General features: G+C 36.8%; 1 protein-coding gene across 1 annotated transcript; it reads right to left on the minus strand.

Moving 5' to 3' along the window:
* Positions 1-12,328: 12,328 nt before the first annotated feature.
* LOC103403687 (flocculation protein FLO11-like) lies at positions 12,329-17,059 on the minus strand. Its single transcript, XM_008342526.4, has 6 exons — positions 16,711-17,059; positions 15,679-15,803; positions 15,497-15,555; positions 13,582-15,405; positions 13,240-13,390; positions 12,329-13,135 (listed from the first exon to the last, which is right to left on the minus strand). Exons 2-6 carry the CDS (start codon positions 15,797-15,799, stop codon positions 12,468-12,470), a joined length of 2,823 nt encoding a protein of 940 aa, XP_008340748.3. The 5' UTR covers positions 15,800-15,803; positions 16,711-17,059; the 3' UTR covers positions 12,329-12,467.
* Between the last annotated feature and the right edge of the window lie 1,495 nt (positions 17,060-18,554).

Raw genomic sequence — 18,554 nt, forward strand, 5'->3', positions numbered from 1 at the left:
TTCCCACCATGCTAGTTCAAGTAGGGGTTCAAGAATGGCCTCAGAAGAACTCCATATTGGCCACACTTGTTGCCTACCTTTCACTTCATTATATGTGTATAGGCTTCTCCTGAATGTAAGCACATACTTTGCAACCCCAGAATTGGACGAATACATTGTACGAGTCACAAACGATTGAAGCCCACCATGGTGGAAGGCCACGAAAGAGTGTTCAAAGCACTCTCACGCTTATCAACTTAATATTGATTTGGTTGAGGGTTTTAGGTCTCATCACATATAAATATTCATTTTAATCTCTATTAAAACAATTTTGGTCCTCTTACAACTATTGGTCCATTTGATTGTTTTAGTTGTATATAATACTCCCACTATGCTTTTAAAACGATTTTTAAAGCAAGAGTATATGATACTACTAACATAAACTTTGCATTCATTTTATGGACTATATAGTTGCCTTAGGGCCTTAGGATGATTATGAACCTTTGTTTAGATTCAACACGAGCCTTGTGTTGAATCTCGGTCTAGGGATGGTGATTAATTTTAGTTACGCGTTTAATCACATTAAGGCGTGTTGTCTTAGGGGCGTTGGACCCAACTACTTCATTTTCATGCATATCATATAAAGCAAGAAAGAAGTACTTCAAAGTAAAGGTGAGCTTATGCTCATTACAACATTTGCATATAACAAATTACTTTAAAGTAAAGAAGAGCTTAAGCCCTTTTACAACATTTGATCAAATCAAATTACAACCAAAATCTAATCTACACATTCCCATGGTTCAAACAAATTTGAAACGCCTTTCACATAGCTCAATTATATTAGGCTTAGGTTCATAATCACCCTTTAATTAATTAACACTTTAACTAATTAATTGAATGCAACATTTTCATTTGGTTTTTGTATCCATAAAATTGATTTAAATGGAGCTAAACAAAATGAAAATCCAATTCTCATTTAAAGAGACAAAACAATTTTGTTCTCATCCTATTTGGGCCATCATGCAATTAACCTCAACTTTTGGGCCATATTGCAATAACAAAAACTTTTGGGGTCACTTTGTACAATACACAAAAGTCACAACTTCATGTAAATACAACTAGAATCCAAACTTTTAATAATGCAAAAACTTCATTAAAGGATCAAAACAATTTGTCCTTTAGCGTTTTTGGACCTAAACATAAAAACGTAAACTTTTGGGCCAAAGTGCAAATACACAAAAGTATCAAAACTTTATGTAATTGCATAAAAGCCCCAAAAGTACTCCCTTTGAGGGAGTGGCTGGTTTTAGGGAGGGATAAGGTTGGTGTGTGTGTTGATTTGTGAGTTTTGTCAAAAGCATGCAAGTGTATGTAAGATAAGTTTTGAAATAATTCAATCACAATTATTTCAATCATCATTTATACAAATATTTAACACTTTAAATACATGATAAATCATTTAAAAACAAATCACATAAACTTTATGAAATAAATCAAAACTTTGAATCAAAACACCAAACCTTTTTGTTCTTGGCAAGAACATCAAGAACAATGAAGAACATCCATGAAAAACCCAAATTTTTCCATGAACTTTTTTCACCCAAAAACATTCCAAAACCATTCTTACTTAAGGGAAATAACATCTAACCAAACTAGGGTACTTAGGGGTTCCAAAGAACACATTAAAACACTTTTAACAAGTCAAACAAGAACCCAAAAATCCACCCTTTGGATTTGGCCGAATTTTCCCAAAAGCATGGCACCAAATTTTAGCTCCAATATTCATGCTCATATGAACAACATCTACAACATTTGAGATAGCAAATTTTCCAACAAAATTTACTTTCAAAGAAGCAAGAATAAAGCTTGTAACAATTACAACTTTTAAATCACAAACTTATGAACTACAAAACAAAAAAGGATTCACCAACTACTAGACCTAGGCTCTGATACCACTTGAAGGAAATCTTTTGGGAAAACATGTTCATTTGAGCAACATCATATAGCATGCAATTAACAATTAAAAGGCGGAATCATGCTTGTATGCACTCAAAAACAAAACATTACCATGAAATTCAAAGCCTAGTAGATTGGTGAACCAATAAACAACTCAAAAACAAAGTGAGTTGAAATTTACCTTTGTAGATTCCTCTTTGCATAAGCAAAGGCTAATCACCCAAAGAGATAGGGGCCTTCATTCCTTGCTTCTTATCACCATGGATTTGGATGGAAGAATAGGTTCTCCAAGTTCCCAAAATTGAGAACCTCTAATTCTCGACACCAAGGTTTGATTGAAGAAGAAATGAGTGACCTTGGAGTAGTAGGATTGCTAGATGTACCCTCCAAGGTGTTGGCCTCTTTAGAGAGAAATGGAGAGACAATTCTCACCAATTTTTCCCCAAAAATAAACCCTTATTTTTCCTTAATGAATTTTAGTTATAAAGTCATTTATATAGTCACTTCTATAAGTGACCTAAACAACCAAAAAACCCTAATTCATCTTCATGGCCGGCCATATAGGGATTTATGGGCTTTTGGGCTTTAATGAATCTTTATTCATTAAATTGTCATACAACTTAAGTTAATGGGCTTGACGTTCGAAGCCCATTGGGCCTTAAGGTCCAAAACTATCCCGAAGTCATTTAACGAACTTATTCGTTTGATTAATTAACATATTAATTAATCTTTGCCATAAATAAATGATTAAACCATTTAATCATTCTTACTCATTTCCGTTTAATCTCCAATCTCCACCTCTTACGGTGTGCGATCCATTAGGTTCCTTTTAGCGAGGCAGTGGGCGATTAAAACCATTTTACATCGATTGTGAATTGAAACTATTTTCAATTCTCCCTTTAGTGATTACACACGTTTAGGGCTTCCACAAACCATGAGTGACACCTAGCAGCATATCATGGTTACCCAAGCTAATCAGAAGATGTTAGAGAACCTATTCAGTTCGAGATTACAAATGCAATACGGTCCTTCTCTAATCTAATACTCTTGACCACATTGTTTGGTTTGATAGTTCATTTTCTCATGTCTACTATCCAATGTGTATCTTGTGCTTATATGATTACCTTGATTGTGATTTGGAACGCATTCCCCAATCTCATTCATACTCTGGCCAGAGATTCAAATCATATCATAGAGTATTCTCCCTCAAACGGTTTGAAGGTTAGAGATCCCTTGTTGCGCATTCACTTGTCTCCATAGCTAAATGGCTTGACCCCAACGATGCCGTGGACACCCTCCTGATGGAGTGACTTTGACATAATCAAAGATCAAGGACTTAACCACAAGACAACTATGATGCCTCAGGTCAAATGACTACTTTGCATTATCCCAACCATGAGTTCTCATGTGACATGGAATATGAGAACTCTTCGTTGATCGCGTTCAGTGAACTCATTCTCTATTGAGCACCTACCGTACTTGTCTTGATGTCACACACATCAATGACTCGAGACTAATCATTCTCCCTGAGAGAAGACATAGTACGTACTGATCTTAACGGACTGTCAATGCCCAATTGGCAATCCTATGATCAGGAACATTTAGGATGTGTCTTCGAAAGAATGGTCTCAGGAATCTAACTTCATTAGATTACATTCTCCCAATCACATATTCCTTGGACTTTATCGTTTAAGCATATAACATTTATATGAGACGGCTCAAACAATAATTTATGCCCTTTATATGTTAAACTGGATTGGTTTAACATGTGAAATGTCTGTAAAGTATCATCATATGATTGGCTTTAGGGCACATTTCCAACAAAGACCACACCAGCCCAATCTAGGCTTGGACCTCACGGCAGAGATTTACTCGGCCCACCCGTGGGCTTTGGTCCATGTTTTTAGGCCCTCGAGCTCAATTGCCTAATTATTTTAGGCCCAATGGGTTTTATATTTTTTCACCCACACTTTAAATTTGGCCCGAAGTCCAAATAATTAATTCAATTATCATCTTTAGACCCGAAGTTCTATTTGCATATTTTTTGTTGCATATTTCAATGTATATATTTACATTTGTCTGCAGAAACATATGAACCTAAAGTTCATAATTATTTCGAAACCTGAAGTTTCTAAAAACATGCCTCCTAGTTTGAAAACCTAAAGTTTTCCTAAAAAAAACATCACCCATGAAAACCTGAAGCTTTTTCATACGAATTTTAACCAATACATGTTTACTAGAACTTGAATGTTCTACTCCTATGTGAATGGATTGATTTTTTTTTCTCTATAGCACTAATCACATCTTGTCTTTTATTTTATGATGGGAACATGTCGAATTTGAACAAACTCGACTTCACCGCTTTCGAGGTCTCTGGAAGGAACTACCTTAAGTAGGTCCAAGATGTGAAGCTCCACCTCACTGCAAAGAACTTGCATCCCGCCATTGAAGATGAGGGTTGGCGAAGCTGAAAAAGCCACTGCCATGATCTTCATTCGAAGACATATTCATGACACACTGAAAACTGAGTATCTTGCTGAGGAGGATTCACAAGCACTATGGGTCGTTTTAATCACCAAAAGGACATTTTCTTGTCTGAAGCAAGACATGACTGACAGCATTTGGGCTTCCAAGACGTTAAGTCTGTGAATGAATATAATTCTGAAGTTTGTCGAATCCGATCATTTCTAAGTTTGTAACGAAACTTTGACAAAAAAGGATCTCCTAGAAAAGACATATTCGACCTTCTATGCTACTAATATTGTCTTGCAACAACAATATAGAGTTTAGAAGTTCACCAAGTTCTTGGATTTGATCTCTGTTTTACTTATCGCTAAAAAGTAGAATAAGATGTTGACGAAGAATCATCAAGCTCGACCTACTGGGGCGATTGTTGTACCTGAAGCACATTATAGCACAAACTAGCGCTCAAAACGTCAAAAGAGGCGTGGTAGGGGCGGCCAAAAGCCACCATGTCAAGGTCAATAGAGTCAAGGCCCATCTAAGGGAGGAAACAAAGCCCAGAAGTGCCCTAACCTCGTTCCCAATGCCCCAAACTTTAAGAATAAGGGCAAAGCACCTGAAACCATGGATGTGGACATGTGTTATCGCTGTGGTACAAAGGACCATTGGTCCTATGTTTTCCGTGCTCCCCAGAAGGTTGTAGTTGAATATCATTGTTGTTGCAAGAAGTTTGAATCAAACTTTGTGCAAGTGGACGAATCGAAGAGTACTAAGATGGAGGTTTCTGACTTTCAAGAGGATACCACACATATGGAATATTAGAATATTACACATAAACTATTTTTTTAGTTAAAATAAGACATTAGGGCCTAATTCCATAGTAGTGGCCGAACCCCCTCCTTGTTTTTTAGTTAATTTTGAACAATTTTCCTTTATGTTTAGATTATTTGTTGGTGATTTGTTTTTTGGATATTAAGTTTTTAATTAATTACGATCCTTTAATACTTAAAATTATTCTGAATGGATATTCATTTTTAGAACTTTTATGCATGTGACTGATTCAAATTAATTTTTCATTCTAGGTATGACTAGTGTGAAAGTTAGTTGTCTGACAAATAGTGCAACCACGCACACCGTTTTGCGTGAACGCATCTATTTCACTAACTTCATACCTAAGAATGCACCTTTAACAACCTTCTCGGACCCATCCAACCTGATCGAAAGATACGGTAAAGCAAGTATAATGTTGTCCAATGGTACAATCTTGACCATTGATGAGGAAGTTTATTCTCTGCGTTCCGGAAGAACGTTGTTGAGTTTTAAGGACATTAGAGATAACAATTACCACGTTGAAACCCATGTAGAAAAGGGAGTTGAATTTTTGTGCATAACTTCCTAAGAATATGGCCATAAGCGTATTCTAGAAATGATTAAGCGTATCCCGAGTGGTCTGTATATTACGACCATACGCCTTATAGAGAGCCACTATGTGGCCAACCCTACCTCTGGGACCGCGCACAAAATTACACTTTGGCATGATCGTTTGGGACATCCTGGACAAATAGCAATGCACCGTATCTTCAAATCATCACACGGGCATCCACTAACCCAAAGTTTAGGTTTGATCCAAGGAATCGCATGTCAAACATGTTCTAAAGGAAAGCTTATTACTAAGCCTTCTTATGACAAGATTCATTGGAATCCTCCCATTTTTCTACAACGGATTCAAGAGGACATTTGTTGACCGATTCACCCTCCATGTGGACCATTTAGATATTTTATGGTTTTGATTGATGCTTCCACACGTTGGTCACACGTGTGCTTGTTGTCCATAAGGAACGTTGTATTCTCCAAAATGTTGGCTCAGGTTATCAAGCTCAGGCTTCACCACCTTGATTATCCAATCAAATCTATTTGATTGGATAATGCTGGAGAATTCATGTCTAAAACTTTTGATGACTATTGCATATCAGTTGGGGTTGAAGTTGAACTTTCTGTACCCTATGTTCACACCCAAAACAGCTTGGCAGAGGCATTCATTAAGCGCTTACAAATGATTACTCGATTGTTGGTCATAAGTACCAAGCTTCTAATCGCTGCTTGGGGCCATGCAATATTGCACGCAGCCATGTTAGTCTGCCAGAGGCCTGCTATAACCCAACCATATAACGCCTTTCAATTGGTTATTAGATATAAACCCGACATATTACATCTACGCGTTTTTTGTTGTACAGTCTATGTGCCGATTTTGCCGCCCTTACGTACAAAAATAGGGCCTCAGCGAATGATGGGAATCTATGTTGGATATGATTCTCCTTCGATTATTCATTACTTAAAACCTTTGACAGGTGATCTGTTTACCGCTCGTTTCGCGAATTGTCACTTCTATGAGACAGTCTTCCCGTTGTTAGGGGGAGATAAGAACGTCAACATTCATGAAGAACAATGAGAATTATCGTGGATGACTCTCATTTTGTGTCATTTAGATACCCGCACCGCTCAGTCTGAAACTGAAGTGTAGCACATATTAAATCTTCAGAGCATAGCTTATAGTATGTCAGATGCTTTCACCGATCTAGCGCGAGTGACAAGATCACATACTCCTACAAAGATGGATGTACCAAATGTACAATGAACTTCCCTCATGGAGGCTCGGGACGCCAACTTTGGTGATCCACGTACATTAGCGGCTAGCCAATCATATGCCCCTACACATAAGAGTGGCAGACTTCTTGGTTCAAATAATTCACACCCTCAGAAGAAGAAACCCATAGTACAAGCTTCTGAAGAGCCTACCGTGAATCCAACTATGGCTTACTCATTATATCCAACTCATGAGGAAATTCTAGATTACGGAAGCGTCATTGAAGAGACGAATCCACCTCCCGAGAATCGTGATATTTCGGTTATTATGCTAGCTTAGATGATGTGTGGTGTAGAAATGAGATGATCGTTGACTATGCATTATCATATGCAGTAGTTACTGAGATCATGTTGAGCGATAACATTGAACCCTGTTCCGTTGATGAATGTCGACATAGAACTGATTGGTCAAACTGGAAATAAGCAATCGAAGTCGAACTCGATTCGCTTGTGAAACGTAAGGTGTTTGGACCTGTAGCTCGTACTCATTCACATGTGAAGCCCGTTGGTTACAAGTGGGTTTTCATTCGAAAGCGTAATAAGAAGAACGAAATTATGCATTGCAAAGCTCTTCTTGTTATGCAAGGCTTCTCATAACACCCCAGGATTGATTATGATGAAACTTATTCACCCGTTATGGATGTGATTACTTTTCGCTATCTTATTAGTTTGGCAATTTTCGAAAAACTGAGTACGCAGCTGATGGACGTAGTAACTGGATATCTCTATAGGGATCTTGATACGGAAATTTATATGAAAGTTCCTGAAAGACTTACTTGGATTTGAAGCAATCTGGAAGAATGTGGTATAACCGTCTGATGAGTATTTGACTAGTTAGGGATATGTGAACAACGAACTATGCCCTTGTGTGTTCATTAAGAAGTCATATTCCGGTTTTGCGACAATTGTAGTATATGTCGATGACATGAACCTTATCGGAACTCCTGAATAGCTCGCGAGAATTTTCGTGCACCTGAAGTTGGAATTTGAGATGAAAGATCTAGGAAAGACTCGATATTGTCTCGATCTCGAGATAGAGCATTGTTCGGACGGAATCTTAGTACATCAAACGAACTACACCAGAAGGTGTTACGCTGCTTTAATAAGGATAAAACGAAGCCTTCAAGTATTCATATGGTCGTTCGATCGCTAGATGCAAAACAAGATCCCTTCCGTCCGAATGAGGATGATGAAAAGATTTTGGAGCCTGAAGTTCCTTATCTAAGTGAGATAGGCATTTTATTATACTTAGCTCAATGCAATAGACCCAACATCTTCTTTGCTGTTAATCTTTTGGCAAGATACAATAATGCACCAACACGCAGACATTGGACTGGTGTTGAAGACATTTTCCGTTACCTTAAGGGTACTACGAATTTGGGCTTGTTCTATCCCTATGGATCCTCGAGTGATGCAGCACCCCCCGTTTCTTGAGTCGATTCTCGCCTTGTTGGTTATGCCAACACAGAATACTTATCTAATTCGCACAAGGCACATTCTCAAACGAGTTATGTCTTTATCGTTAGAGGCACCGCAATCTCTTGGAGGTTAACTACACAGACCTTAGTTGCCACTTCATCTAACCATGCTGAAATTCTCGCCTTACATGAAGCAACTCGGGAATGCTTTTGGTTGAGAGTAGTTATGGGCCATATTCGAAGCTCATGCAATATTTACCCCGTCGTGGATGTCCCGACGACAATCTATGAAGACAACACAACATGCATCGAACAGCTCAAGAAGGGTTACATCAAAGGAGAAAACACCAAGCACATTACACCGAAGTTCTTAGTCTCACATTAACAACAAGAGCATTAGAAGATTGAAGTCACGCAAAAATCCATTCACAAGACAATCTGGCCGACCTCTTCACCAAATCACTACCAAATGCGACGTTTTAGAAGCTTGTTCATCGAATTGGTTTGCGTAAATTTTCTAAGTTGTAACATTGCTATTTCTCTTTGGAATTGTGTCAAACTCAGGGGGAGTATCCTGAAGTATACTTGTTTAATCTTAATGTACTCTTTTTCCCTACGATTATGATCATTTTTCCCACTAGGTTTTTGCTACGTAACTAGTAGGTTTTAACGAGGCACCCACATTGGGTTGATCATATCTCTGATGACGTCCTGTAGATGTTTTATTTAACTTTGCATCACTCACGTATTTTTCCTTAGACTATGGATTTTGTCTTTACTTGGATTTTTGCCATAGCCTTAGGGTTCTTTAGTGAGACTTACTTCTTTATGCAAGTTCCTACCTTATTGAGAATAAGCGTTGTTCCCATAATCAGTGTCGACGAGTCGACTTCCTCAACTTCTGCATGATGATGAATCTACCTTGAGTATTTACACACTCAAGAATGAGTGTTATGAACTTTCCTAGTTTATGTATAATTGTGTAAATCCTAGATTAGATTTGATTCTAATTATTTTTTCCTATATGGACTTGTCTTCCTTGGGGATGAATGATTTATTCTCCTTCTTATTACTATAAATAAAGGCACCGCGTAGGGGAATAGAACATCCCTTAACATACATTCCCCTACGATTTTACAAACACATCTTTTTTTCTCTTTTCTTTTCTTATCCCGGGCTCTCTTCCCTTGGTCAGATAAAATAGGCTACAACAAGGATGATTTTGTATAAAATCAATAAAAAACAATTGGTTCGATCATGAGAAATATTATAGAGTACACCCAATTTAGACGATACCACAATGTTAATTACTGCCTTATTAGGGCGAGCATATATATACATATACAGATGTATACAAGCTTTCTAAATTAAGGATGTCTTTAACTTCCTTAACCTATTTTCATGGTGGCAGTCAATAATCAGAATCTTTAATTTTTATATTCGTTTTTAAGGATTATCCGTGTCAAAAATTGACTAATAAGTCAACACTTATTTAGCTATGTGGTTGCCCGCATCTCATTTCAACTTTATTTAGCGAACCATGATTTTTTACATGGAAACTTTAAAAAAAAGTTTCTGATAGTGTTTACTTTAATGAAAAATCATATTTTGATATTAAAAAATCAATTTTGGTACTATTTATTTTATCCTTTATTTTGTCCTTATCGTTAAAACTCAAAATTTTCAACATCTTTTCATTAGTTTTCTTTTTTTACATATTTTAGATGAAAAGATTTGATTTGATTTGATTTAATTTTTTTTTTTTTTTCGAAGATGATTCTTGAATGAGTATCTAAGATAAAGACATTTCCGACCCTCAAACATATAACAGTCTAGATAATAATGGGTTTCCCCTACTAATTAGATGGAATACTTTTATGACACATTTACGTACGGAATTTCGGTATTTAATAAATATTAAGGAATAAAAAATTTAGTGGAACCCATACAAATTTTGAAATCCTACTTCAAAAAATTTGGAGGATTTGGATTCCCTATAATTTGGTGGGAATTGAATTCCCGGTTATTGGGGGGAATCGGAATGGATTTTTCTTCCCCATTATACCCTCACTTACTTCTACTATTTCAAAATTGCCCTTTGCATTAACCCAACACCAAATTTTGTTCTCTCGGTAAAAAAAAATCAAAAAAAAAAATTAAAAAGAATTAAAGTTTTTCTCTTTAAAATTAAATAACGTTTTACCCAAAATAAATTACTAAAATGGGGGCATTTTATTAATTACATTGATTTTCATTCCGATTCATGTAAATTAATAAACAACTTATATGGTTAAGTATTATTCCTACTCCGATTCCTAAAATTTTTAGTAAACAGTTTCAACAGGAATCTGATTTTAATTCCACTCCATTTCAACTCCTCGTTAATTAAATTTCTTTCATTTTGATTACAGATTAGTAAACTAGCCGTAAGCTTTTTAGGTCGTTCCACTTCCCACTTTGCCCGTGTATACTTGGAGGGGACCATCCAACTTCCACTTTTCATGAAATTTCATATCAATATTATGCTTTTTGTCCAAGTTAAAGGCTTTACCAACTCTGGCATCTCCATCATGCACTAGAGGAAGATTAATGGCTATTTTCTCCTCGTTATAGCATCCAATCCACGTCACTTTTATTACAATGCACTATCTTTTGCTCGACCAACTTCATGTATCATTCAAAGAAAAGAAAAAACGTCTGCAGATCTTTCTGCAACTATTTTGGAATAGTTAACGTGGAGTGACATGAATCAATCTTTACAACAAGGATAAAAAAGTGAGATCACCATTCATCACTCATTGTTTTGTGGTGGATAATATTACACGCAAATGTGAGACTCACTCGTCGTATTATCTCTGACTATATTGAATTTTAATATATATACCAATTAGTTTTTAGGATGAACTGTCAATTTAGTCTGTGAATTATCACCTCAGTGAAAATTAGGTCTGTAGACTATTTTTTTTTTTAAAATCAGTCATTGAATTATAAAAATTTATCAATTACATCCCTAATATTACATTTGAAGCTACTATATTCAATTTTCCATCAATATAAGTCATGTTATTTGAATGTGATACATATTAGAGGGTAGATTAGTAGTTTCTCATAAAGAAATAGTCTGTGGAGTTAACTTTGAAGGGAAAATTGGTAGTTTTTCATAAGAAATAGTGTAAGTTAACTTCGAAGGGTATATTAGACGTTACATTCGCAACCTATATGAAATGTTAAGGTATAGAGGCGAGAAAATGACGGTATTATAATCTAAAAGTGTGTCAAGTGACTTAAGTTGACGAAAATTTGAATAAAATAACTTTGAATATAATAGTAGGGATGAAATTAGTAATTTTTATTGAATTTAGGGACTCATTTTTCGGAAAAAAAATAATTCAGGGACTAAATTCACACTTCACTCTAGTTTTTAATCTGGTGGTACTTCGCTTTCTCAAAGTTAAAAAAGGTTAAGTTCCCCCCTCCGCAACTGATTGAAAAGAACAAAAGGTCCACATTATTCAAATTTTCAACTTTCTTATTTCCCTTCCTTTTTACCATAGGGTAAAGGTAGAGACTATACTAAGCCAACAACATTCACCCTGCCATGTTACTAGGGGTTAACCTCTAACAAATCTAACATGACACTATCCACCACCCTTAAGTGATGGTGAGCATCACCATCATAATAATTTCCGTTAGATGAGTTAAAAGTTTTGAGATTAGTGTAGTCGGTTGATTAATCACACTCATTTAACAGCAATTAACATGATCTATAAAGAGAAACATAGTGATCAAACTTATAACCATACCTGTCCATCTTAAGTTAAATTTATATTGTTTCCACACAGAACCTAAACCGAAAGCTCAACTTGTGATGAACAAGAGAAACATAGTGATATGTATAAAATAAACCAACGATTTGAATACTAACAAGTACACAAATACAACAAGATCAGCAAAAGAAACATATGCAGGAAACTAAGGTGGAGCTGATATATAAACATGTCTCAGGCATTACAATTGCAACATATCAGCAACCACTTCATCTACCAAAGAATCAAATATTTGACCCTCAACATCTACTCCTAGTGCAAATGCATCGGTTTCGAAGTCCAGCCATCTGCCATAGGGGCTGCCCATGTCCTTGTCCACGAGCTCGTCCACCATGCATTCCCACATGCCTTTCCAATCTGAGAGTTCTTTGTACACTTCTTCGGCTAAAGACGCCTTTCTCCTCACCATTGCTACTCCTTTCACCCATGCGCTGTATCCCCCGCCCACATAACGCCTGCACTTCAAGTCCAAGCATTCACTTGTACAATCAAATACTTCCTTTCGCCTTACCCTGGACTCTCCACCATCAATTTCAAACTGTCCTCTTCGACATTCCAGCAGATTGAAGAGATGAGGGTTTATGATCTTCCTGGCCCGGCCCAATGTAAAGTCTTGAAACATCAATTCGACATTACATAGTGTCTCCTTTATGTATTCCAATTCCCACTCATTTGATCTCAAAGATTCTTTTATGTGAACTGTAGCTGCATGGGTTCTTGCCACAGTTCCTGTATATGTTGAAGAAGCAGAATCTGATAACTCGGTGTCAGCTTCTACTGAATGGAACTTCTTGGAAGAACTGAAAACATTAACTTCCCAAGCTTGGACGGATGAGCACAACCTGCTTGCTGAAGAAACCAAAAAAATGTGTTCAGGCAACCTAAATAAGATACATTTCAAAATTCAAAGAGTGGAAACAAAATAATAAAAAATATATATAAGCATCTTATACCTTCTGTACTGTTACTATCAGTGGTAATTGAAGAGCCATAACTTTCATTTGAAAAAGAAGATTCCAGAACAGAGACTGGACTAGGATGCCGGCAATGCACCTGCCCAGCTTCAATAGGACTGCTGCTATATTCCTCTGCCTTATCGACTCCCTGGAAAATGTTGAATTTTTGTCAGTTACAGTCTGATCAAGTGCAAAGTTACCACCAGTAATCTTATAACTTTGTGGGAAAAAGGAATAAACTAAAGTGGAAATATAAAAGGATAAAAAGAAGGGGAATTCCACAGAAAAAGACCAGCATTTCCAACAGAATTAGCTAGTAATAGTGAAAGTCGGCCCAACCTGAAACTTCTGTTTCAATCTGAATGCAGGAGGAGTGTCAGCTTCAAATCGATCACCCGATTTCTTGGTAACCAACAGATGTTGGTCTCTCTGGTCATTTAACCTTTGCATGGAGCTAACTGAATTATAATTGGGTTTCACATCCAAATTTGAAGCAGTTGAAGCTGAGCATACTTTTGCAGCTTCACGACTAGAAGATTCACTCCCATAAGATAATTCCCTTAACTTTTGTTCCAAAAGTGCACTCAAAGCATCACCGCTTATCACATTGTAACCCACTGAGGATGGCTTCATACTGTCCGTGTCAAGCAACAACCGTTTACCTCGGTGATCTGTGCAAAGACTGTTGCTCTTCTGCGCAACCAGAGCTGAGATGTCAGTGCCAAGCAGTGATCGTGTAAGTGGGGCTGTGAATGTAAACGAAACAACATCCATGCCTTTCTTTCTGCTATCTTCAGCCCAACTATAGTGCCTGTCAGTAACTGGATTAGATTGAACTCGCTTCTGATTTTTGTGACGCAACATATCATCAACAGCATGATCCTTATTAAACTGAAAGTTTCCATCTATTGATCGTTTCTTCCTAGGATAATTCCTTTCGTTCGAGTAGGACACTTCTTTTTCACTATCCGTTGCCTCTGAGCCTAACTTCCTGGATCCAATTTTGGAGTTTCCACTACTTCGAACTGAGCTTTTGTGACGACCAGAAGAAGAATCCCCAGACAGCACTTTTCTACCCTGCGAGTTGGAAACCAAAGGCTTTGAAGGTAATTTCTCTTTATCAACTACACCATTTTGTTTCTGGTTATTCTGCTTAAGAGCACCTGAAGCATTATGTGTAGAAGGTTTCTTGTGCAGATTCTTTTGAACATTTGGTTGGGTCTGGAAGGGCTGGTTTGAGATGACCTCATTCTGTTCTCTCTGACCCACTGAGCTTATATTTCTACTTAAATTCTGACCTCTTTTCTGAACATTGACCTTTGCTTGGATTGCAAGAGAAATGGACTTCACCTTAGTTTCTTCTGTCTCCGAAGAAGCCCTGAATGACAAATCGAGAGATCCATTCCAGCTCTTATTCAAAGACTGTCCCTGAAGAGACTTAGCAGCATTTGATTCAACAGGCTTTCGGGACACCTCAGAAGGCTTCGTTTTCTTGTAAGCAGCTCCAACTTTATCTTTTAAATCTTGATCTTTCAAGGTTTCTGAAGAAGACCCAACCAGTGGAACTTTTCGGGATGCCTCCACCTTTTCTTTGAGAGCCTGAACCTTCAGGGGCACAGAAGAGGCCCCTACTAAAGGCATCTTGGCCTTGGCGGTGGCTGGAGGTCCAGGTTCAATAATTTTTGCAGCAGCTTCCATTATGTGAGCAGCATTCCTAGTGGAAACAAAGCTGGGATTCTTAATGGGAGACAAAAGTTTATGGTGTGTGAGCGGAATAGACTTAGCTGATCTAGGAGGCAATGTTTCAGTCTGGAACCTCTCAATTGGCGTGCTTTGCATATTCTGGGGCTTTGGCTCCAAAGAATTCCTGGTAGGGCCATCCATCCTTTTTATGGGATTTCCAGAATACCTTAACTGATCGTCATGATAGCACTCGACGTTTCTCCTGTGATAATGAGCATCTTGGAGAGATTGAGTGTCAAAATATGGGGTAGAGTAAGGCTCAGAAAAACTGGACGTGGGTAAGGAGTCTAATCCCATAAGCTTGGCTACCACACTAGGGGCTTTCGCTCCAAGTCCTTCTTCATCTGTAACAGATGAAGCACAACTATAATCGCTGCTACCTCTGATGCTTGACGCTGCCCCAGTTTCATCCTCGTCTACCTAGAAATAAAACAAGAAGTGTAAACAGTATTAGTTCAAACTCCATATCGAAATGGTCTAAAGAAATAAGCAGTTCTAGAACACTGATCACCAGATGCTGTCGCGTCATTGGTAAGTTCCCATGGCTTCTCTTTCCCTGTTTTGAGCGTTCTAAATAAAAAAGAGGAAGAAATCAAAATTCAAAACAACCACCCACGGAATAGGAAAATGATACAAGACCAAAAGTGAAAAACATATATGTTGTATGCGTATGCTGATACAATAAAACTGTACCCGATGAATCCGACTTGCCAGAGAATAATTTTTTTCGAGACTTTGCAGTCCAGTCAAATAAATGAAAGAAACCACCCACATGACCTGCTCCACTTTTCGAACCTTCTCTCTCAACTCCCATTGTTCTGATGCAAAAAATAAGAACACATCAACAATTAAGTAAAATAATCAAGGAGGAAAACAATTTCTATTCCAGTTGATCAGAACAAAATAATTTTATGAAACGTAACAAGTATAACATAACCCATTAAAATGGTAATTAGCATGGAAGTCCTAAACAGCAAATGATAATCTTGTATCAGATGATCTAAAATGTTGTGAGTCCTAATAACCTTCAGGGAGGATTATTTCTATGGTAAATAAATACTAGTCAACTATCGTTCTAGCTTTCGAAACCAAGACAGTGTGAACCTCACCAAGAAAGACAATGCTGAGAACTATTGTTCTAGCTTTCGGTATCTTCAAGCATAGACTAGCCTATGAAATTCAATAAACTGAATCAGACTCTGACCTTTCTGCTTCAACTTAAGACATGCAACTAGAATTTACCCTTGCATCATATGCTCTTCAAATACCTAGCTTTCTAAACCCAATAGGATCAACAAATTGCATAACCCAATTCAGAAGACCATCAAACACACAAATCCCAAATGTCCCTGATCTAAGCATAAGGTCAAACAATTCCAAAAGGCAAATAAAAAGAAAATTTTGTATCCTTGATTCTTTATGCACCTAACTATGAAAAAAGAGATCCATTCTGCAAATAAATAACCGTAAATCAACATTCAGCTCAATAAGTTCCCAACAACCAAATAATTCAAGTAAATTACATAAATGTAGAATATGCAGCAGAACAACAGATGTCAATCTACTTCAATCCACCATTTTCCCACATTTTCTCAGCAACCAATCACTCCCCCCAATACAAGATACAAAACAAAAAACATCAAAACAAATCAGACCCAATTCACAAATCCAAAAACCAATAACAAAGATTCCAACTTTTATTGAAATTCAAAGTAAAAAACTTACAAGAACTAGCGGGCAGGAATCAACTCAGCCTCTCTCTCTTTCTCTAACAAGTGAAGTAAAGTGAAGGAAGCAATGAAAGATTCAGCAGGATGCGAGGAAACACAATTAATGGAAAATCTTTCATTTATTTCCTATCAGAGGTCAGAGTCTTCGTCCAGAAACTCATTTACTCACTCCCCCGTGTAGTTCAAAGGAATAAATGGGGATAGAGTCGATGGACAGTGGGACTTTACTGTTTTTTATACAATTTTTTTTTTTTTTTAGAAAATAAAAGAATATAGTAAAATGCAGAAAAGGTTGTAATTTTCTAACGTCTCTTTAGAGAGGGGCTTCGTTTCAATTCAAATTCCAAATGTGGGCGTTGGAGTGAGGCAGCGAGATAAAGTTACCTGGCAGTGCATGCGGGGGATGAGGGTTTGTGACGTGGCGGTGCATGTTGGGCTACGACCCGGGAGCCATACTTTAGTTTTCTGTCGTTGGGCCTTGGGCGTTAATGAATTTTTTTTTTTCATTTATAAATCGAAAGTGTCATTTGAACACACACACACAAAAACAAAAAAAAAAAAAATCGAAAGTGTTAGGATCGACTTCCACAAATTATAAATTTGATACCCAATTTTAGTTGTCTCAGTTCACGGCTTGGAGTATATAATCGATCTCTAATACTTCCCATATCTTGGTTTTTTTTATAATGAGGGACTGGTCGAATTTAAACCTTCTTCGAACTATTAAGAAGAGAAGCGCTAAAAGTCAATTGGTTAATTTAGCATGTCATTGTTGTAGTAGTATTAAGATTTATATTTATTTAATTAGAAACAAAAATAGTCGGTCATCATTTGTTAGAAGAAATTTCCAATTTAAACTTTATGTACAATAGTTGTTTAAAAAGAAAAAATTAGTGTTTCGACCTAGAGAACTCCAACACATTCATAGAAATTAAGACGTAGAAATTCTTCTTCGCTTATTTTGTAGTGTAACAAATATTTTTATGACTCAAGACATGCAAACTACTGAGGAATGACCCATCGTTTCTTTTCTTTTGGTAAATAAGGACGCATCTTCTAATGAAATGTTGAACATATATATTAAGATTCTCTTTTTTACTGGTAGAGTGGAACCGGTCATAATCAGTTAGTCTAATGGCATTCCATCTATTTTGTTAGAATTATCGAAAAAAGTTTTAAATTCAAATCTTATGGACGATAATAAATGTTTATTAATAACTCTAAATAAAAACAAAAGAAGAAGGTGAACATAGAAACAATGTCCAATGACAGTTTCACACAAAGATCGAATATTTATAGCTATAAGTCGATCTTTACTGGTAACATCATGGAATTCATGATCAGGAGTGGGGAAAAAATTAGAAACGTTTCGTGTTTGAAAAATTATTAAACTCGATCGTGTTTTTTGGGTCATAGTTTATACGTAAAATCCTATATATACATTGTTAAGGTAAACATTCCAGATCCGGAAAAGTTACTAAAGAAGAAGACTTGGCGAGAATCTCAAAAAAAAAAAAAGAACAGGCCATTCATCGCATATAAATAAATCACAAATGTCTTTCAAGATTTTCACGTTACTAACCATAAATTGAATAAATCGAGAGGCGGAAAAATATGAAGGGATAGATCGATCAATCCCACAAAAATTGAAAGAACTAATGAAACACAATCTTAATTTGAGGCCAAAGCCAAATGCAAGCAAAGCTCACTAGCTAGAATTTACATGAAAACCTCAAATCTGAGATATATCCCTTTGTATTCTCTCAAACTACGCGTACACAAGCGCATAATATTTATTCTTGAACCAACGTACCCCATTCTTTAAAGCAGTCTTGAATT

The sequence above is a fragment of the Malus domestica genome, chromosome 16 (assembly GCF_042453785.1).
Source record: "Malus domestica chromosome 16, GDT2T_hap1".
NCBI classification, from domain to species: Eukaryota; Viridiplantae; Streptophyta; class Magnoliopsida; order Rosales; family Rosaceae; genus Malus; species Malus domestica.